Source organism: Daldinia caldariorum (assembly GCF_022478825.1).
Source record: "Daldinia caldariorum strain CBS 122874 unplaced genomic scaffold F4812scaffold_13, whole genome shotgun sequence".
Lineage (NCBI taxonomy): Eukaryota > Fungi > Ascomycota > Sordariomycetes > Xylariales > Hypoxylaceae > Daldinia > Daldinia caldariorum.
The window spans coordinates 339,881-361,594 of NW_025953049.1; the positions used below are offsets into that span (position 1 = coordinate 339,881).

Here is a 21,714-nt window from a genome sequence, read left to right on the forward strand (position 1 = left end):
TTTTCCAAAAAATTTTATTTATACTCTTTGTTCTTTTTTTTTTAAATTTAAATTTGGTTTTTTCAATCCAACTTAAATTTCCTTTTAATATTTTCTTTTTATTTTTTTTTTTTTTTTTTTTTTTTTTTTTTTTTTTTTTTTTTTTTTAGGAAAAAAGGGAAACTAATCTTTTAAATTGTCTTAAGATGAGAAATATTAAAAGGAGATTACAATACTCAAGGTAACACACCGTAGGGTTTTAAGTGGTGGTTAAACGATGTAACAATATTCTTTTTTTTTTTCTTAAAAGGCTTTAACCAAGTACAAAAGCTGAACTTACACAACCTTATTAGGTATTGTACAATACGATACGTACCTCTTAAGTGACTTAAATAAGGTATTACATGTGCCACAGGTACGCGTACCTAGTAGCTAATGTTACTAGGTAAGTCTCTGCAGTGGAGCGTTAGAGGTACCTAGGTATTGTAGAAAAGAAGGTTAAAGGCTAGGTACCTATAAAAGGCAATCGGAGGTTGCTGATTACCTCACCTGTGCTGTCGTGGAGCCGCGGTTCCCCTAAACCTGATCCGTGCGACGATACTCGCTTTTCCCAATTCCAACTCGTTTCGGCCCCCAACATACCCTGAATCAACCTCAATTTAGGATAGAGCCGCAGACCATTACCAGGCTTCAGAGTCTTAAGGGCTTACCCACGACCCAGAAGCAGCCTATTCTTCATGCACGACAAGCTTGACAAGCTCGAACATGTGCCAATGGGTCGCCCCCAACTCGATTTTTTCTCTTCCCTTCTGGTATTTTTAGGGAGCCCTCATTATTGATCTGCCAACCGGCGCGTGGCCCGCGGACTGTCCCAACTCCTTCGACTAACAACGGCCCGCTCCCTACTCTTTTTACTATGCCTACTCTCTCTACTATGGGCTGACTCGTGGGTGTGCCCATATTGTCTCTTCTGGACTAAGTATCATCACCATAGGCATGTCATCGGCGTGTCATAGGCATATCCTAATATACCTTAGGTTACCTAGGTATGCTCTAGCATTTCACTATTCCGGATTCTAGGTTCCTTATTCTAGATTCCAGATTCTTCGGTGAGAGTTCTAAGCACCAGGATTTGGACTGCCCTGCGTGGTAAATACTATATTGCCTTCTAATACATGCTATCACTTGATCTTGCTAAGTCATGTATTAGTGAGTAAGCATATATACACATGTGTGAACATAGCTTCACAATCGCTCTTTTCTAATCGTCTGTCTTACTATTCTGGGGTTGTATGTTATAGGACATCGCCTTACTCCTTAGCATGTATGTCAAGGGTCTACAGCGCTTCCCACCCGGCACGGTGATGGAGACTTGTAACCCTTTCTATCGGAGATTCAGGCATCTCTCCTTGCTTGATTCTAATTCGTCTGCCACACCTCCCCAGCTGTTATTACGAATTTTCCAATGCTGTTTAGCCATTGGTGGAACACGCACCCTAAAGCTCACCGAAGCCGTCTTTTGCTCACACCCCTTACACATCTCCGTCCCCGGGTCTCTAAAATGCAGCCCAGATAGTGGAACACCATGCAGCAACCTACTATAGGCCGTAGCGTAGGTACTTTAACGACCTTGGGTCATTACCGAATGACTCTGAAGACGAAATGACGCCTACCCGACTTACAGTACTTACTCAAATATGCGGGTCAGCATCTTCATTCTCTTAGGCAGCACTGACTATCACTTCGATCTAGATGGACTACACCGACCATACAGAAAATCACTAGACATAGATGTGGACGCGGCTTTACCATTAAGGGATATTGCAGGAGGAGTTCGTACGAACCCTTGCCGGGAATACACCCACTGCTACTGTTAAAGCTGGCACGAGTCTGTTGGTAGTACTCGAGAAGTCTCTAAAAGGAGCCGGATTAGATCGCCCATCTCCGCACGGCATCCCCTCAGGATCCAAGGTTATAATATACTTGTATCAGGGCCCACTTGTTCAGAGGTCATCCCACGGCTCAGTTGTGTCCATTCTGACCATTTGGACGAGCCGAGTCGAACTGGAGATGCGTATCTCGTGGAAATCACCTACCTAAACTTGCCTAAAGAACCCCTCTCTGAATCTTTCGGCGTCCTCCATCTTGGAAAGCCGTAGGCGCTTGAGAATTGGCTCGCCCACTCGGCTGTCTCCTGCTAGTTTCAGAATTTCGAGTGACACCGGACTGTTCCTTTGCGCTGTGCGCCACTTAGAACGCGAGTCCCAGGGGTTGACTCACCAAGGCATCTCCGGTACTAATAAACTGAAGTATATACCTTGTAGCAATTTGCCAGTGCGAGATTTTCTACACCCTTAGCGGCCGAAAAGTGGTAAAGGCAGACTTCAAGTAGACGAGCCTGGCCATAAGCCCCTATTATACTCTCTTCTGCGATATTATTTATTTAATAAGCTTTGCAAACCGCTTCGATCATGGGTAGAAAGACATCAACGGCTATGATGCGAATTGCGATCGCAGGAGCTGGGGGCTTTGCAGCCCTTCTAGTCCAGGAGCTATCTCGGACTGCCTACGCCATACTCGTGCTATCGACAAAGGTGACAAAACTATAAATAATCATAATACTAAAGGCTGGCTAATTCATCAATAGGAGCACCCGGAACTAGAATCCAATTTCGACTGCCAGGTATCTGTAGTCGATTATTCGAACCTTGACGATCTCCAGTTCGCTCTTCAGGGTGTTGACCTTGTGATATCCACCATCTCGGGCGCGGAACAACTTAACCTTATTGATGCGGCTCGACGAGCCCGCGTACGCTGCTTCGTGCCTTCAGAGTTCGAAGGCGCCATAGGCCATAGGCCGCCGGTAGGAACTGACCCTTTTGACAACGGTTCTTCGACGGCTTTGGAACAGCTTCGACACTGGTCCCAGTCGAGACACTATTCGATGAGATACACTGTTTTCTCATGCGGCATTTTCTACGAACGGTTTGCCCCTGGCGGTCTCCAATCATACAACATGGGCATCGGCTGTCGGATCCGAAACCAAGGAGACTACATGATAGATGTAGGCCTTGGAGCTGCCGAGATACCAGAAACGGACTCCCGGGGACGTCCGGTGTATGTCGTGATGACTTCGGCGGTTGATGTGGCACGATTTGTTGCCGCTGCTGTTGAGCTAGGAATCGATAGTTGGCCGCGAGAATTTAGGATGCGTGGCAGCCGCTTGTCGACTCAGAGACTTCAAGAGATTTGCAGCGAAGTTCGAGGAGGTAAGTGACAAAGCTCTAAATTTTCTTGGGGGGTTTTTTTTTTCTTGTTGAGTTCCTAACACATGATAGTTGCCTTCAACGTTATCAGTAGGCCATACGAAGAAATTGTGCAATGGCTTCGCTACTACGAGCAGAACGGAGACGAGGTTAAATGGTACAAGATGCAGCATCTTCTACAGACTGCTGATGGACGATACGCCTTTGGAGAATCAAATTTGAACGACGCGGTAGGCATACAACCAACTAGCTTTCGACAGTGGCTATACGAAACTTGGGGCCCGGCACAGTGATATTCATTCGTCGACAGCAAACGATCTAACTAGACCCAGCAATCTTTACGGATGTTTCCTTTTGCGCCTTTATTACTACCCATGGCCAAGCCCTTTACGATCTGCTAGGTGTTTTTATATCTACAGCGGCCCTATTTCCAAGCAACTATATTTTGTCGGTCTATTATAATAAGGACCCCATCTTGTAAGCATCACGGCTGAGTTGAGAAGCAAGGGCACGTCTATTTTTGGCTATTGATACATCTGTAACTCTTATTCTTGTATTCCTTCATCTTCTACTCTTTTTTGGTTGTCCTTCGGCATTCAAATTTGTATGCACATCAGCATTTAGCGCTCTTACCTGTCCTATCTATCTACATTGACTGCTTGGTCGCTGGTCGAGCAATAGCAGTTCAATATACGTCTTCTTTGTTTTCCGACTTCTTCCAGCAGTAGCAACGGCAACGACAAACTTGGTGAGGATTCCCATTTGTCTCAAACCCTCAGTCGTATATCGCGCCCTTCAACCGCCTCCCCCCCTAAATGTCTTGGAGATCTTTGTGAGACAGAAAAACGCACGGCAAAGCCACGCTAGCGCGACGGCTTGATTGTTGATGTCCCCGTAGGCGTAAGTGGTTGCATATAGGGTACATATGTTGCTTATACCTGCGTATTACGCCCCATTCATATACATTGCCGCCCCTCCAACCTAAAGGGGGGGGCGTAGAATAGAACGTCCCGTCGAATCGTTACCAGACAATCGGGTCAGTTGCAAAAATTCCACTTTACCCCCCGCGCCGCCTGTTTTCTTCATTTACTACTGGTTTAGGTACCTCATAATTTGTTTAATTCGCTATGCAACGGCTAACCCTATAATACTTTGCCCGCCGTGCCGCTTATACGAATTCCGAAGTGGCGACAAGAAACTTTAAGATTATTTTTTACTTTTTTTTTTTTCCTTTCTCTTCTATTCATTTGACAGCGTTCGTTCCCCTTAAGCCTTTCATTGAGCGCCTCATGAATGGGCGGGACACGAGCAGAGGGAGTGTTGCCTACGAGCAAAACGTCATACGACTTTAGCATATACGTAAGCTCACTTACATTACGCATCTACACATATTTCGTGTATCTATGATTACCTACCTACCTAGGTACGATTATGTGCCTACCTAAAGTAGGTATATCCTATGAGAAGGGACATGGAAAAGGGAGACAAGGCAAGGCAAGTCGTGCTGTGTTGAAACAGCGGCCATGATCTTCGTCCCTGCAGCCCTTGGCCTGACCACATACCCTACTGCGTAAACTCATCGTCTCATCATGTCATCCCGCCTTTTCTAACACTCAGCCTTAAGTAAATTAATCAAACACCCTCCGTGACACCCCAGTAAGCAAGCGGTCGACTTGTCCTTTTTTTTACCCTTTCTTTCCCTTGCGTGCAACCACAAGTTTTTTTTCTCTCTTCTGGCCTTACGCTGCCGTACGTCAATGTCACCGAGATCTGCAGGTAAGCCGCCGTCGCACTGCTTAGGGCTGCGAGTTAACGGGAGCATACCCGTATACACCACACCATTCCGTCCCATCTCATACGTACATATGCCGCCGATCACCAAACCCTGATTCTGGTTGGACTAATATCACAGAGCCTCAATTTTCCTAAATGAAATTTTTTTTTTCTTCCTTTCTTTCTTCCTCCCCCCTCGGGTACCCCTTCTGGAATCCTTCGTGTTGAACCGCGGGGCACCCGCTTTAGCTGTACCACCGGAAAACCAATCTCGGGAGTGGCAGGATTCGACCCATCGCGAATGGCGCAGTAACCCTTCTTTTTCCTTCCTCTATGCTCGTTTCTCCGCCATTTTCACTAGGCAACCTTCTCCTCCTCCAACAAACTAACTCCTGTGCTTACTTACTACCCCCCCCCCCCCTTTTCCGTTTTTCCCTTTCCTCTCTAATCTTCGCCGAATTCGTCAACGACCCACACACAGAACTTCTCCCACTCGATCTCCCACTCCTTCAGCCTCTGCGCCTTGGTCCCGCTTCCCGTGCTCGCCTCTCTGATGCCCCTGCTCCACTCCTCGGCAGACTGGTCCTCGAACGCGGCCCACCGTATGCTGTTCTCAGCCAGGCTCCCCAGCCCCGCTAGCCCTAGGTTCTCCCACCCCTGCAGCGCCTGCCAGAAGTCGTGCGTGGACCCGGCCGTGTCCTGGCCGAGCATGGCCGGGTCGTCGTTGCACAGCGAGCAGGCGACCCCGCGCGCGAGCAGCGCAGGCAGAGGGTGACTCATGACGGAGCCGCAGAGCCGGAGCACCTCGTTCGATATCGGGCAGCTCTCCACCAGGATCTTTTTCTCCTTGACCAGGTTGATGAGCAGCGGGTGCTTGTACAAGCTGAAGCCGTGGCCGATGCGCCTCGTCCCGAGGAGTATGGCGTCGAACAGGTTGTGGTCCGTCGAGTTGCCGGACCCGAGACACTCGCCGGCGTGGAAGAAGAAGGGGATGTTCACGCCCTCCTGGGCGCACTGCTTGCGGAACCAGAATAGCTCGGGCAGCAGGTCGCGCAGGGGCCGGCCGCTGTCCTCCTGACCGACCAGATCATAGCCGGCGATCAGGTGAGGGTGCGTGATCTTAGTCTCAATGCACTGCTCCATATTCTCTACGATGCCTCGCGTCGGAAAGAATCGTAGCGCTGCCCATATGATCCTCAGCCCCCAGAACCCTTCTCCCTCGGGGGTCTCCTTGAACCGCGCCACCTCCTCGTCTATGACCGTCATCATGGCGCCGTAGTCGGACTCGGGCGTCTCACTGTCTTGCCTGTAATAGTCCAGGGCCCACGAGAAGCGCAGCTCGCACCAGTTGATCCCGTCCGCCTTGAGCAGGGTCATGAGCCGCCGCAGAAACTGGCGGAAGATGGGCTCGTAGTGGATCATGGACCCGACCACCCGGAAGCACTTGGCGAACTTCTGCCATATGTGGTCGACGCCGTGGTGCTGGGACACGGCGTCGGTCCGCGAGATGGTGCACCGCCCGTACAGCCACTTCAGAAACCCGTCCTTCCCGCCGTCGGGGAACGCGTCGGCGGCCTGGGTAAGCAGGACGAAGGTATCGGGTTTGTAATCGGGGCTCCAGAGGTTGCCCTCGGTGCGCGGCTGCCTGAAGAAGCGGAAGGTGAGCTTGGCGTCCTCGCGCTCCTCGTCCGTGGTGAGCGGCCTGTCGGCGGCGAGGTGGATGCCGGGGGTGGCGAGGAGCACGCGGAAGAGGAAGTCGAAGTCGACCATGGCGTCCATGTGGGCGTGCAGCAGGGCGCCCTTGGGCATGCGGCGGACGATGCGCCACAGCTTCGTGCGCTCCATGCGGGCCTTGGACAGCGAGAACATCATCCCCGGGTGCACGACGATGTCGGCCTCCCGCGCCAGCGCGTCCTCCAGCTGCGGCGTCCACACCGTGTTCTTCTCCTCCTCCCGGATGCGGGCCGCGATGGCGCAGGCGCGCTTGGCGATGGGGGAGAGGTTCTTTTTAAATGAGGCATCTGAGTTTTTTTTTTCTTGTGTTAGATGAGGGGAATAAGATATAAAATAAAACAAAACAAAATAGAATAAGTTAAAATAAAATAAAGGGGGGGAATATACTTACCGCTGCGTTCCTTATTCTCCTCGGCTATAAGCGCCTCGCGACCTTGCAGATACTTCTGAATAAAAGGATCGGCCTCCTTGGGAAGATCCTGGGAGACCTCTTCCCACTCGTCGTCGGTGTATATATTTTGGGGATTCATCTTGTTTTATGTTAGGTACCTAACTACCTTAGGTACCTAGGTAATCTGATATCCCTTTTTCCTTTTTGTTTATATTGAGTACGTTAGTAAGGTACTAAACCAGAAATTAGGGGGGTCTGGTAGTTTTATAAAAGAAGGTCGGATTGATAGGAAGAGGTAAAGCATATAAGGAGGTGTCTAACCTAAATAATGAGAAGAGGAGAGGAGAGGAGAGTAGACGGGATGGGATGGGACAAACTTCAGTTTATATAATAACCATCGATGACTCCCTAGATTTGTACCTGAGTCCCGTCTATTATAGATCTCAAACTAATTGGAACTTAGGTTAGGTTAGGTACCTCCTATCCTTACTAACTTAAGGTAGAAGTGACTTGCTAAGTAAGATACGATACGTACCTAACCTAGGCAATGGCGTCTTCCCTATTCACGGGAATCGCCCAAGTTGGAAAAAAGATGAAGAGCTAAGGAAAGCTTCCGTCCCCCGTCCGATGCCGTCAAAACGTTATCGTAAAGGCAAAGTTTAGGTACCTCGAAAGCTAAGCTAAGCTGGGGAAGGTACTTTACCCCACGGGCCCCGCCAATGGCTGAGCTTACAATGGATGGATCCCTCGCTAATTCGGATTTTAGCGGTCCGTCTCGTCCTACGGTTTACAGAGAGGTACATTAGTACCTTAGGTTAGGTACTTTCTTCTTCCATGTTTACCTCCTAAATCCCGATGTCTTAACGCCCTTTTCATTACATATTAAGTACTTACCTACATAGTATTTCCAATTAAAAATAACAATGGGATTATACTATAGGTACTACGCCATTTCCCCACTGTAAGATAACATGTCACTTCAGACGGAAGTCAGGCTTGGCAGACCCGCATCGGCCGCCGGAGATCGTCGGGCTCAACTCCGGACCCCCCGGGGGACCTGGGTAACCGGGAACCGGGATCAAATTACCATTATCGTCTACGGCTGCGAAGCTAATGCGACATGTAAGCAGACCGGGCAAGAGTCATACTTGCTAGGCATCGGCATCGAGTAGTATCGACAACCTAACCTAGGTTAGGTAGGTACCTAGTGTTGTAATTCCGAGTCTTCGTTGGGGAAGCTGGGGTTACTCGCTTAGTTCAAGGAATTGATATCTGAGTGATTATCAAGTCCTCCGTAGACTAAGCATTCTCTCCGAGTGAACCTTAGATATTTCCAAGCAAAAATATCACCACAAATTTGGGGGCGCTTGCTACTCCTCCATCGAGCCCCCCAAACAAATCCCGTATCCGACTTCCCTTCCTACCCTTCCTACCCTACCCCTTTCCCAAAACGTCGAACTCAGTAGCAGATCCTCCCAACATCCAATCCAATCCACCCTCCACCCCCCTGAATCGCCGAGCCATCCAAGTGCATATCTGCGTATCAACACACGCCGCGGTTACGCCTCGCGCCTCGCGCTTCGTGCCCGTTCCGCCAACATACCTAGCTACTACGCTGGCTTACCACGCCCGCCTCGGAAGACGAGAAGAAAACACACCCTGCCGTTCGCCAGCTAAGCGCTTATCGCTTCACTTCCCCTACGCCATGGTACGTGAGTATTAATATGTTTCTCCCAAGGAAATCGGAAAGCCCTTTCCAAAGCTGGTCGGCACATACCTACCTACCTACCTGGTACATAACATAACATGGTTGTACTACGGCGTATCTACCTACTAATCTCGCATTCAAAGTTACATATTTGGTTACCTTCCTAGATGCTAGGTGCCTGGTAGACAGGTAATGGCCCCGTGTAATAACAGGTTAGGTACGTAAGGTAAGGAGAAGTTAGGATCTATAGGCGGCGCGACTTAAATAAGATAGGGGTATAGCATCACCAAGAAAACTGCCTACTTCTACGAATACCCCCCTACGACGCGCGTCAAAAAAGGGGGGGTTGGGGTGAAGGGGTTTTGAAGGAGTAACGTGTTTTCTTTTTTATGCTTCTCATATCTAGACTATCTATCCTACCTGTTAGATACAATACATACCTCCGACCTAGATACATTGGGTACATACAGGGAAAGATAGCTTCTTCTATCTATAGCCCCCTGAGCCAAGCCACCCTAAGCTTGCAAAGCAGTATCTTCCCTGGCGGAATGGCTCCCCTTCCTCCAAGCCTCCGTGTGATCTTTCCGCAGCCTCTCAATCTTCTCGCCCCCCACCTTGCCCCAGCCCCCTCCGCCGGGCGTCTTGACGATGATGTGGTCGCCGGGCTTCATCGGAGCGCTGTTCTTGGCGCCCAAGTTGATATAGCGAACCTCGTACTCGGCGTCGTCCTTGCCGTCCTGCTGCGACGCGTGCGCGCTTTGCGTGGCGAGGTCCTTCTCCGGGTGGGCCTTTTGCACGCGACGCACCCAGATATTGAGGCCGCACTCGGCGTCCTCGCCACCGGCCAGGCCGTAAGGTCGGTAGACTCGTCGCTCGCTGAGGATCGAGCATTGGATAGGGATCCGGAATTCGATGTCGCGGATAACTCCGTCGCCGCCACGGTGTTGCCCGTTACCACCCGATCCCTTGCGGATGGAAAACTCGTGTAGAAGGACGGGATACCGTCGCTCGAACACTTCAGAGTCGGTAATGCGCGTGTTCGTCATGTGTACGTGGACGCCACTAGTGCCTTCCCAGTCCGGACCCGCACCGCTTCCACCTGCGATCGTCTCGTAGTACCCGAAGCCCTTGACTTCTTTCTCTCCCGAGACGTTTCCTCCGAACCCGAACGTCAGGTTGTTGCAGCAACCCTGGCTGGCAGCACACGCTTGGAATGCTTTTAATATAACATCCGTAACCCTCTGACTGGTCAATACGTTGCCACCTACCACTGCAGCGCCCGTCGACGGCGACAGGAGTGACTTGGGTGGAATTTTGACCTTGACAGGTTTAAGGCAGCCCTGGTTTAGAGGGATGTCTTCGGAAATCAGACAGCGCAGACAGTAGATGATAGCGCTGTACGTAATGGCTTCAGGCGCATTGACATTACCGTAGATCTGAGGCCCCGTACCCTCGAAGTCGAACTCTGCCTCTCCCTTTTCAGGGTCGATGGTGACGCGTAACTGAATTGGCGTTCCGTCGTCCATGTAATCCACTGCAGACAGGTCTTTCCCTTCGAACTTTTTGTAGACTTTCTTTAATAATTGCCGGACGCAGAGCTCTGCGTTGTTCTGAATGCTAACCATGTAGAATTGTACAGTGTCTTCGCCGTACTCATTAATAAGGCCTTCGATTAAGGAGATACCCTTTTGGTTCGCAGATACCTGCGCTCTGAGATCGTTGATATTGTCTGCCAAACATCTGGTTCCACTACAGCCAGGATATTTTGCTGGTTCATCGTAAAGTAATTCCGTGATTCTCTTTTCGTTAAATTTACCCTCGCTGACAATCTTCTCGCTCTCTATCGCCGCACCCTCTTGGAATAATTCCCGCGAAAGAGGTGGCATACTGCCTGCGGTAATTCCGCCGATATCTGCATGATGCGCTCTTGACGCTGCGTAAAATAAAATCTTGTCCCCCTTTTTATTAAAGGCAGGCATGATAAGAGTTATGTCTGGCAGATGCGTACCACCATATGACGGGTGATTTGACATGATTACATCTCCCTTTTTGAGCTTACCCTCCCAGATCTCGGCTTGCGTCCTGACGCAAGTCGACATAGATCCCAAGTGGATAGGCAAATGCGGTGCATTAGCCACGAGTCCACCGGAGGCGTCAAATATAGCGCACGAGAAGTCAAGACGCTCTTTCACGTTTGTACTCACGCTCGTCTTTTGCAGCGCATGGCCCATTTGCTCTGCAATAGCCATAAAACGATGGCCGAAGATACTCAGCAGAATGGGATCGGCCTTTCGTTCAGAGGAATCCTTCTTATTGGAGCTGATTTACGTGTTAGCCTATCTTCAGTTTTCGACTTGTGAAAAAAAAAAAAAAAAAAAAAAAAAAAGGGCGAAGCTCACTCATCCTTGCTGCTCTTTTCTAGGTCAATAATGACATGCGTTTCTAGAATTAGCGCCTTCGCCTTTGGAGTCACAACAATAGTTTGTGTGCCGTCCGCGAGTACGGCCGGTCCGTTGATTTCGTCACCAACAGATAGATCCTCCAGTTTATAGATAGGCGTCTCCAGTCGGCCGCCTTCAAAGTAAACTTGAGACTTGCCATGCGCTTTCTGGTCACCAACAGATTGCCGCTTGACGTCTCTTAACTGCTGATCTACAGTCTTGTCCTGGTATCTGAAGCTTTTCCCGATACCGCGAACCCGGACATCATCTACAATGATGTCTCTGTCATCCAGAGTGAATCCAAATTCGTAGCGATGGTGGTCCACAAAGGCCTTGCCGAAAGCCCAGTCCTCACCGTTATAGGAGGCCTTCGCCTTCTCCTCGTCAGGTTTAATAATCATGAGCGCTGATTCGGTTCCACGATATTTCATGTTGAGATATTCTTCGAAGATAATATCGCTGTCTTCGAAGCCCTGGTCTCGCAGAGCCTTACGTGACTTTTCTTTTAGTTTTTCCATCTTAGCTTTTAGTTCATTGACAACGTCTCCCTTGTCCTGCCATACTGTGGAGTCTGGCTCTTGCCTCTCGTCGACAACATCTGCCAAGGCCATTCCGTACGCGGATAAAACTGACGAGTACCTGTGAACTAATATCTGCTTAATGCCTAGAGCCTCTGCGATAGCAACAGCGTGCTGACCGCCGGCGCCACCGAAGGTCGCCAACCGGTGCTTCGAAGAGTCGTGGCCCTTCGCTTCGGTAATCGACCTGATAGGCCGTGTCATAGCTTCGTTTGCTATCGTCAGGAAGCCGTATGCTACCTCATCCAAGCTCATATTTTTGCCAGTTTCCTTGTTAATTTGGTCAGCGAGTTCCTGGATCACTTTCTTGCTCGCTTCAAAATCTAGGCCCTCATCCTCATTTTTGCCAAAAATCTTGGGGAAAAATTCGGGCAGCAGGCGACCTAAGAACAGGTTCGCGTCTGTCACTGCAGCAGGGCCACCTTTGCGGTAGCAAGCAGGGCCAGGATGAGCTCCCACTGATTCGGGCCCGACGACAAAGAGACCATTCTTGAAGAAAAGTCTGCTTCCACCACCAGCAGCGACAGTGTTGATATCGAGCTGAGGTGACTGAATCGTAACGCCTGCAGTCGTCGTCTCAAAGACGTGCTCATATCGACCTTCTCCATAACGTGAGACGTCGGTACTAGTACCGCCCATATCAAATCCGATTACCGGAATCTTGGTCTCCTCATCGTAACTTGTAATAGCGTAACCAACCACACCCCCTGCAGGACCAGATAGGATAGCCTTCAATCCAGTGAATTTCTCCACGTCGACTAATCCACCGTCGCTCTGCATGAACTCGCACCTCGCACCTTTGCTGCCTTTTTCTTGGAGGACACTCCGCGTTCCTAGACCACCAACAAATCCTTTCTGGAAGCCAGCGATGTACTTCTTAATCGCAGGTGTTAGATATGCATCGGCACAAACACTTGTCGCTCGCGGGACCAGCTTAATCATGGGCATGAGTTCGTGGCTGAGCGAGATGTGGTTAAACCCAACTTCCGTAGCGATCTTGCCTACTAAGGCTTCATGGTCCGGAAATGTGTAGCCATGCATTAGACACACAGCTATGCTTTTGATGCCCTTGTCGAATATGCTCTTCAACTGGTCTCTGATCTTGCTTTCCACTGGTCGTTCCAAAATACGGACCGTCTCCCCTGAGAGCCCTAACACTAAATCGGATTTCAGCGCTTCCGCCGTCCCGGCCTTTGCATCGGCCTTAGTGATTGTCCGCTCCGGGTCTTCAGCATAGTCCTCAAGCGTAACTCGCTCGTCTATCTCGACGACCTCCTCGTACAGAACATCGGGCTTCCTGATAGCAAGGTCAAAGATCTTGGGTCGACTCTGGTTACCGATAACAAGACAGTCCCGGAAGCCCCTGGTTACGACAAGGGCTATCTTTTCGCCCTTGCGCTCCAGCAACGCATTTGTCGCCACCGTTGTCCCCATACGTATACTGTCGATCTTAGAGGTGTCCAGAGGTTCACCCCGAGGAATCTCCCGTCCCTCGAAGTGACTTAAGATACGTCGGATGCCCTCCAGCGGCGCATCTTCGTAGTTGGCCGGATCTTCAGAGAGCAGCTTGATGACAACGTCTTTTCCGTTCAAGGTTCCAACGCAGTCTGTAAAGGTACCGCCCCGGTCAATGGCAATACGGACACCGCGATCTCTCTGTTCAGTAGAACCCATCTTGTATGGGATGAATGATGGAACTGGCTAATATGGATAGAGGGAATATAGCACTTCGTAGCTTCGAACGTTTGGCAACTTATAGACCTAGGTTTAGCGGCATCGGAGAGCAGCGACACCCTGTTTGAAACCGTTGGAGCTTACAAAATTGATGCTCTTATTATTTTTTATATGTAAGTTTAAGATCTGACAGCGGATCATGTTCGTAACCTCAAGGAATATAAACCCAATAGAAGCGTACCTTTAGTGAGTGTATAGAGGAATAGAGGAGGATGAGAGTGGATACGGCATGGGTCCGAGAATAGGGATTCGGAAATATTAGGAAGACGTTAAGAATTTATTAACGACGGAGCCGATGTCGTCACTAGATAATAGTAACGGAGGTGAAGAATGAAATAACAATGACTCACCCCCACTGTAATTCTCCCTAAAATGACTGATTTAACAGTGCTATGATAGGTCTATAATAGACTTATTTCGCTACCCCGCAACATACCTACCACGTATACTTCCCCTTCCGCCCCCCACGATCCCCACAATAGGAGCAATAACGGAGATTCAGCTATATGTACCGGAATCAATATGATTATAAATCCTACTTTAGGTAGGTATCTAGAATAGGTAGGTAGGTAGTATAGAATTTCCTCTAATGGATGGGATGGCCTAAATTCTTCATTCTTCAATAGCACCTATATTTCCTTCCACCAGTGGAGTAACAAGGTAGGTAGTCTCGTTGCTTCAGTCTCGTTGCTTCGTGTATAATTTCCAAATAATATGTTGTAAACTTCGTATGCAATTCGTTGGACTTTTTCGCCAACCTTTGAACCTCTCTTGAAAGTTCATACTCTCCCCCTAAAACTCCAAAGTAATCACACCGCCCGTTTCGCATATACTCGTACACGCCTTGAAATCGATGGTCTATTGAGAAAATCCATATACATCGCTCGTCGCGGCGGCAAACCGTACTGATGTCGTACGCAGTTCCAAACATTCGTTTCGATGCCCTATACCCCTTTTTGATTATACGCCTGGCTTCCTCTCAAGTGCAAAACGTCCGTGGCAAGTAATCGACCTTAGTGTGTAACAACCCGCACTGCTTGCAACATGATACCAAAAAAGAGGCCTCTGGCTACCTCCTCGATCTGGAGGCAGTCAAACACTCGCCCAAGGGCCTCGCTTGTAGCGGATTGCCCCATGATCCCCATTAAAGCACCAGGAACGCCGCTCTGTATGAACAGCTTCCTGGCTTTAACCCTCAGCTCCTCCTTTTCTTCTATCGACATCTCCTTTGGCCATGCCTTTCGTTCTTCTTCTGTAGGTAAAGCATTCTCTCGGATTTTTCGGAGGTGAGAAGCGATACCACTATCCGACAAGTTCGCCTCAAGGACGGACTCCTGTACCAGTGATTGAATAGACATAAGCGACGGATTTCCTGGCCGCAGAAGGAATGATTTCGCTGCCGTTAGAAGTGTCCTTCGAATGTTCCAAGCCGATGATAGCGTGTAAAGCTCGTTAATCACAGCAAAAAGAAGTTCAACCGCTACGCGAGTCTCCTGCTCCGAAAGTGGCGCGTACTGTTTAGTTGGTCGCTTGCCTGGTCCGTTCGCTTGTGGTAGCTTATCCTGACTCGAGTTAAATGACCGGGCGGACGAATGACCGTTCGGAGTGGGCATTGACCGCGGGGTTCCATCAACACTCAAACGAGTGCTTACGGGTGATCCGTAGTCGTCTGTAATCTCATCCGGCGGGGGCGGCAGTTTAATATTAGTAAAGCTTAATTCGGATGGAGATCGCACCGGGGATCGTATCGGAGAGCGCAAGGCTACAGCACTTGAAGCGCGGCTATGCGCTCTACTACTTGCCGCACTGATCGAGTTCCGTTCCCAACGATCCGCTCTCGCAGGATGAAGGCCTTCTTGATCCACGTCTACTTGAATGCTGGGACGCCGTTCCATAGGAGCTACTTTGCCGGGCTGCGCCGAGGTAACGGACGATCTTTGGCTGTCTAGACTGTCTCTGGCTTTTGCTGACCCATTCACCGACGGGGTACTATCCATCCGTGGGAGAACTGGCATTGACAATGGCCGCATGCTTGGTGGGCTTTTCGTATTACTAGCTTCTTTAGTTTGCTGCTCGTTCAAGGAAGAAGTAGTTGATTTCCTTGGTCCTAGTCCAATGTTGCCAAAGACGCCGGTAACTCCGCCAACCACTACTTTTCCACTATCTAAAGCTCCTCTGGGTGCATTTTGGATAACATCGAGCACACCTTTCCCTACTGATTCGAAGGAGAAACCCTTGCTCGCGTTCGTTCGGGATTCTTGGCCTTTGTCTAGAAAACGCTTGAAGGCTTCTGATTCGGCCAGTGCTTTCTCTGCGCAAGCTGTCCTCATGTATCGCTCAATCTCACCGCGCAACGACGTCCTTGTATGCACCTTCCAGCTCGGAAAGTTAGCGAAAGCCTCCAGGAAAGCCGTCGACCCAGAGATGGCTGCAATTCGTCGCAAACTCTCATGGAGACTCTCAAACTGAGGGTACGTCTTCATTATCATCCAGCCAGGATGATGAGAAGTTGCAGGTTCAATCTGGATAAGATACTCCCAGGAAGGCTTGCCACGAAGCCGGCCTTTATCGTTCCCCGTGTCGTCGTGAATAGTAATAGTAGCATTATGTAACGTAAGGGGGGGAGGGCTGCGTGAGTCGCTTTCTTCTAGCTCTTCCTTCGCTGGCGGAACGATTTGATCAAAGCTCGTAAACCTACGAGCCGCCTGGTCACCTTTTCTGCTAGACGGTGACGAATTATGGTTTGACAGCTCTATAGGCGACCTGAGGGAAATAGGAGATCTGAGGGATTCTTCCTTGTCTTCGACATTCTGTGCTTTTGAGTTTATAGATGTACCCCTAGAGCTTGGGCTAGAGCCTTTCGGTTTCTCTAAGGAATTTCTGTTTGGGGTTTCCTCGAGCTTCAAGTCAAGTTCCTTGGCGTTCTTCTCCATAGCACTATCAAGGAGATCAGAGGCTTCCGTGCGGTTCTCATTTGATACCGACTTCGACTTGTCAGCCTCGGCAATCATCTCGTTGAGTCTTTTCATTTCTTCCATAGCCTTTTCCATTTCTTCGTCAGCTTTTGATAGCTTTTTCTTATGCACTGCCTCTTTGCGGCGCGCCCGATCCATTTCGTACGAGTTGCGGTTACCCTTAGAAAGACCAATATTTCCCACGTTGCCGTCAACGTCACCGAAGGCTTTTTGATCTTGTATCGCGTCGTCGATGGCTTGCGAAAAGTCTGTTTCTCCAGATTCGAGGAGATACACAATCCAACCATTGATCCATTCGGCTTTAGAGCATGTTTGTAAAGTACCTTCGAGAATGATTGTTGAGAGGATCTCTCTCAAGAAGATTCGAGCAGGGTCACAATCATATGCCGACCTATCTAGGAAGCCGAGCAAGTCTTCAGCCACCATCTTAAACTTCCCTGCCTGTTGCCTCTGGTTAAGCAAATTCGACAACGGCGCTTCAGTATTCGACGCAAGGTAATTATAGACAGCATCTGCCGCAGTTAAGTTCGTATCAGAAGGAAGCTCTGAGTAAGCATGAGCCATCTCGGATATAAAGACAATGATGATGGAGCACGTGTGAGTTAAGAAGTCGACGAAGGCATCGGCAGGTCGCTTGCGACCCAATTGATTTGAGACGGTTAGCAAGAAGTTAATTAGTACCCTTCTACAAGAGAGAGGAAATGACTTGTCAGATGGGACGATAGGCCCGTACCACCAATCCACATAGTCGCGAACAATGGCATCGACAAGGCTAATAAGTGCCTCTCGTGTTTCTGGTTGGAAGTCGTCAAAACTTCGAGCTAGAAGTTGGGCATTCTTTTCAATCTCTTCAGTCTCCAAACCCTCTCTTGTTTGCGTCGTTTTCAATATACGTTCCAAGAATTCGTGACCTTTTTCGCCTCGGACGGCCCGGGACGCTTCGGGATGTCGGGTCTCCCATGACACGAATAGTGTAATGCCACCGACAGCTCCAATCAATACTAGGCCAATCTGGCCGAGGACAAAGTACGTCACGGCGACGAGCGCAAACGTGATAGCCGCAAGGGTTGTAGGCGTTGCAGTGGAAAGAAATTGCAGCACCTTAGTGACGATATCATCTTGTTGGGAACTAGAAGATCTAGGTATATCTTGTTTTTTTGGACTTGTTGGGTGGCTTTGTATGGTATCGCCGGATCTCTCTACAGGTAATTTGCTCGAATCTATTTTCGTCTCATCTTGCGACACGGCGGGAACGGCGCCGAGTCGCGCATCGTCTGTGGTATTCATTAGGGATTTGCTGGTGTATTGTATTAGACGTTTATGGGCGATGGTAGTGGGCGCATTGTATTTATAACAAGATGATAGAATGCGAAGTAGAAAAGTATTGATTAATATTATATACCTAAGTAGGTAGGTAAGTATTAAACACGGTAATTAATTGAGTACCTAATGGTCCTTGGTTGTCTGTAGACTGACTGTGCGTTCGAAAACGTTCTGGATTATAGAGTTGACAAAATCGTGAAAGATATATTTGGCAACGGGATTCTTTTTAGAAGTTAGGGGTTCCCTAAACATCTGTCATGTACAATAGGTACCTAAAATACTCTTGCCTCAACGTTCGATATGGGATGTTTCATCCCAGCTTAGTTCGAATGTACTTTGCCATAGCCTTTTTGGTGGGAAGTACATTTACGAATATAGTAAACGTTTCCATATCTTAAAGTTTTAGAGAGATGTTGGATGTGGGAACCTGCAGGTACCTGGTAACACTAACTATAACAGGTATAGAGCCAATCAGACACGCAATAACTCCCAGTACTGAACTTATCTAGGTATAGGTTAGGTACCGTCAGAGGTACTTCAGTGAACAAGTACACACTACCTTAGGACTAGGTAGGTACCTACCTGCCTGTACCTAAGGCGCGTCTTCAAAGCACTTCCAGCATTTCGTTGACGCGACAAGTCGCAACCCCCACCACATTCTGCGTTTGTCCATAATATCATCTTTATTTTCCCTTTCCTTTAATTGACTCTCACACCTTCCTCAATTACCATCTCTAGGTACCTGGAAATATCAATATGGGTCGTACTAAGATCCTTAAGCGATCGCGTCGCGACGAGGACGAAGACGATGATGTTTCGAGCGAGCAGGAAGTCAAGTCAAGCAGCAAGTCCAAGTCCAAGCCCGCAAAGAAGGCCAAGACCTCTGATACCGGCAAAGACGATGATGGCAACCCTTTCTGGAGTGTATGTTATTCTATTATCCTATCACTTTTGGTCCTCATCGCTAACCTATTTCAAAGCTGGGCGGCACTCGTAGAGCCACTGTCAGCAGTTTCAAGGGCAAGACATTCGTCAACATCCGCGAGTACTACACAGATGCTTCTGGCGCCCTTAAGCCAGGAAAGAAGGTAAGCTATTGTAGCTAGTGGGGAGGGGGGAGAGAAACACGTATTTCGGCCATTCGATTTGCTTATCATAGTACAGGGCATCATGTTGACTCCCGAACAATACAATAAACTCCTCGAGGCCATCCCTTCCATCAACACCGAACTGCGAGACAAGGGACATGACACACCTGACATTTTAGGCGCTGCTGCTGCCGCTCCCAAATCGCCAGTAAAGGCCAAGCACGAGAAGAAGGTCAAACCCCAGAGCAAGAAGGCAAAGGCGAATATCGAGGCAACCAGTGACGAAGACGAAGAGGAAGAAGAAGAAGAGGAGGAGGAGGATGAAGAGGACTAAAGCCTGTTAGGTATTACAGGGTGGTTTACAGGTAATGGTGTTCATTGTCTCCATTTCCGGCACTACTCTCAGCATCTCCCTCATATGCTCCCTCATATGCCTACAAATACGTTAGATATCTACCTACCGTTTTCCTACCACCATAGGAGGGTCAAGCTGTTAATTAGGCTATCTTCTACCGGTCCGTTGCAGGATTCTCGGTCATTTCGACATAATTGATACCCACGCTCTCTTGAGCTTTCTAGAATTACTATTTCAGGACCAATTCCCACGCGACCCTTGTGCAGTCTGGATTCTTGCGGTATGTGTCCATGAACCGTCTTAGTAAAGAACTCTATATCCTAAACAAAACACTAAAAGGGATGGAAGCTTGTACGTGTAGCCTTATCCATGTCCTCAACTTCCATCATCTAACTTATGAGAAAGCATCTAGACTATACCATTATCGTATTGCCGTGATCTATAGCTTTTGAGGGAAACTTCAGGACTTCGAGACCAAGACTTGCCTTTTCCTTTTCATTTAAGCCCCGTCAATCAAGCGTTTCCATCAAGTCATAAGAATAAGTGTGACTGCCCATCAACGTATTTATATATGAAGCCGCGTAGGCTCTCAATGAACTCACCATTACAACTTATATATATCCAAACATCATATGTCGGCTCAGCGTACTTTATTTAGGGGCACGTCAACTTACTAGGCCCACTGTCCGCGAGAACCCAACTTAGAGCTTTATAGGCTCCGAACTCGTATACCCAGGTCAAGGGACTCAGTGAGCCAAGGGCTACTGCCTGTTCTGGCCTCGGTATAGTTCTTGTCATGGCAGCGAGTGGAGAGCATGTGAAAGGGAACATCCGCTCGGTCGGCTTCGACCTAGATGTATGTAGAAACAGTCCATGCCGATGGAGAACTTAATAAGAATCAATCCCGAGATCCAGGACCCGTGGGTATAACAGGTAATATAGATACCCGTCACATCGGATACCAATCTTCCTTGTATACATCTGGACTTTCCGATACGAGACTGAACTGCCAAGAGGCCTTTCGTTTTCGACGCAAACATATTGGCAATGTCCAGATTAACTTGATCAAACAAAGTAGCAACAGATGCTCTCCTCGGAACTCCGATCCCACCCAAAGCCAAGCTCATTTTTTTTAAAAAAAAAAATATCCTTGATGAGAAGCAGATCAGGCCCCAGGGGAAGTCGGGATGGTTGTTTAACCAGTTAGATGTCGAATACGAGTGTAATTTATCCCAACTTTGCGATGTTTGCTCGACTTTCCCGGTACCTACGGGCTGGATACGGAACAGGTCGGTCAATGAGTCCTTGACTTCTCGATTAGATCAGATAACTTGATCTGATTAGGTGGTAACCGCGGTACGAATATGGAGCAATTCACAGGGGAAGGGAAGCAATATACAGACTCCAGAGCATGGGCAATTGACCGAGGTGCTGCTGCTGGCTTGGCAAGTCATTTTGCCCTCCTTTACTCACGTGCGAATGACTACGACAGTGTAGAGACGAGACCCCCAATGCTAATGAACTACGAAGATGTTGCGATGGTGTCACGCTTCTCGGGTATTATAACAATAATAAACTATTTGTTTGCCAGTAGTAATCGATATACACCCTCATGCGTAGGTCTTCTTCTCTTGCTATAGTATAGTACCCGAAGCTCAAGGCGTCTTCATTCTTTCCTCTTCCACACCAGCAACTTCGCACTACCTGTTCAACCCTCCACTATCCGCTACCGATACCGAGGCTTCACCGTCGCGGGACGGAAGAGCGGGAGCTATCTTCCCGTCCCAGCTCCGAGCTATCCTTTCGGTCCAGACGCTCGGGTACTTCGATGACAAACCTAGGACCGACGTAATCACACTACGAAATTAGAAACAATCCCTCCCCTTGAATATCTAAGCGATATGACATATATTGCATTACTATTCTTCTTCTTTTCCCTTATACCCCTTTCCATACGTACATCTAAGATTACTGTGTTAGATCTTCCCTGTATAAACTCAAGCTAGCTACCTTAGGTAGCCAGTCAGGTACCACAACACAGTAGAAAAGTCACCATGAAAAATCGTTGTATTATCGGAGAGCTAGCAACTAAGAAGTAGGGCGACCGGGCGAGGTCAAAAAGGCACTAGGTAGGTATACAGATAATCTCGTATCACAGACTATATTCGACGTGGTACGCGGATAACAAGCCATCCTTATCTGAACTCCCTGACCCTTGTTGAAGAGGGGATCGATCTACAAAAAGACACCAGAATCGAGCTGACAAGCAGCAGTATAGGTAAAGGACTATTAACCAACCCGTAGACATTGTTAGAGTAAGCCACCTAATTTATATATCCCAAAGCCCATTTCGTCAAATGCCAGCAACA

General features: G+C 48.6%; 4 protein-coding genes across 4 annotated transcripts; 1 reads left to right on the plus strand and 3 right to left on the minus strand.

Annotated features, from left to right (window-relative positions):
- The first annotated feature begins 2,017 nt into the window (after window positions 1–2,017).
- F4812DRAFT_92006 (NAD(P)-binding protein) lies at window positions 2,018–3,956 on the plus strand. The gene is made up of 3 exons (XM_047939541.1): window positions 2,018–2,573; window positions 2,627–3,248; window positions 3,318–3,956. The coding sequence occupies exons 1-3, from the start codon at window positions 2,451–2,453 to the stop codon at window positions 3,536–3,538; spliced, it is 966 nt and encodes a 321-aa protein (XP_047788309.1). The 5' UTR covers window positions 2,018–2,450; the 3' UTR covers window positions 3,539–3,956.
- A 1,323-nt stretch (window positions 3,957–5,279) lies between these two features.
- F4812DRAFT_92079 (Metallo-dependent hydrolase) lies at window positions 5,280–7,718 on the minus strand. Its single transcript, XM_047939542.1, has 4 exons — window positions 7,684–7,718; window positions 7,521–7,551; window positions 7,144–7,343; window positions 5,280–7,039 (listed from the first exon to the last, which is right to left on the minus strand). The coding sequence occupies exons 3-4, from the start codon at window positions 7,280–7,282 to the stop codon at window positions 5,463–5,465; spliced, it is 1,716 nt and encodes a 571-aa protein (XP_047788310.1). The 5' UTR covers window positions 7,283–7,343; window positions 7,521–7,551; window positions 7,684–7,718; the 3' UTR covers window positions 5,280–5,462.
- Window positions 7,719–8,992: 1,274 nt separating this feature from the next.
- F4812DRAFT_92107 (Hydantoinase B/oxoprolinase-domain-containing protein) lies at window positions 8,993–14,080 on the minus strand. Its single transcript, XM_047939543.1, has 2 exons — window positions 11,251–14,080; window positions 8,993–11,170 (listed from the first exon to the last, which is right to left on the minus strand). Exons 1-2 carry the CDS (start codon window positions 13,542–13,544, stop codon window positions 9,367–9,369), a joined length of 4,098 nt encoding a protein of 1,365 aa, XP_047788311.1. The 5' UTR covers window positions 13,545–14,080; the 3' UTR covers window positions 8,993–9,366.
- Window positions 14,081–14,617: 537 nt separating this feature from the next.
- Window positions 14,618–19,637, minus strand: F4812DRAFT_451999 (PXA domain-containing protein; the record flags this gene model as incomplete). Its single annotated transcript, XM_047936284.1, has 2 exons — window positions 14,618–17,853; window positions 19,625–19,637. 2 exons carry the CDS (start codon window positions 19,635–19,637, stop codon window positions 14,618–14,620), a joined length of 3,249 nt encoding a protein of 1,082 aa, XP_047788312.1.
- Window positions 19,638–21,714: the final 2,077 nt, after the last annotated feature.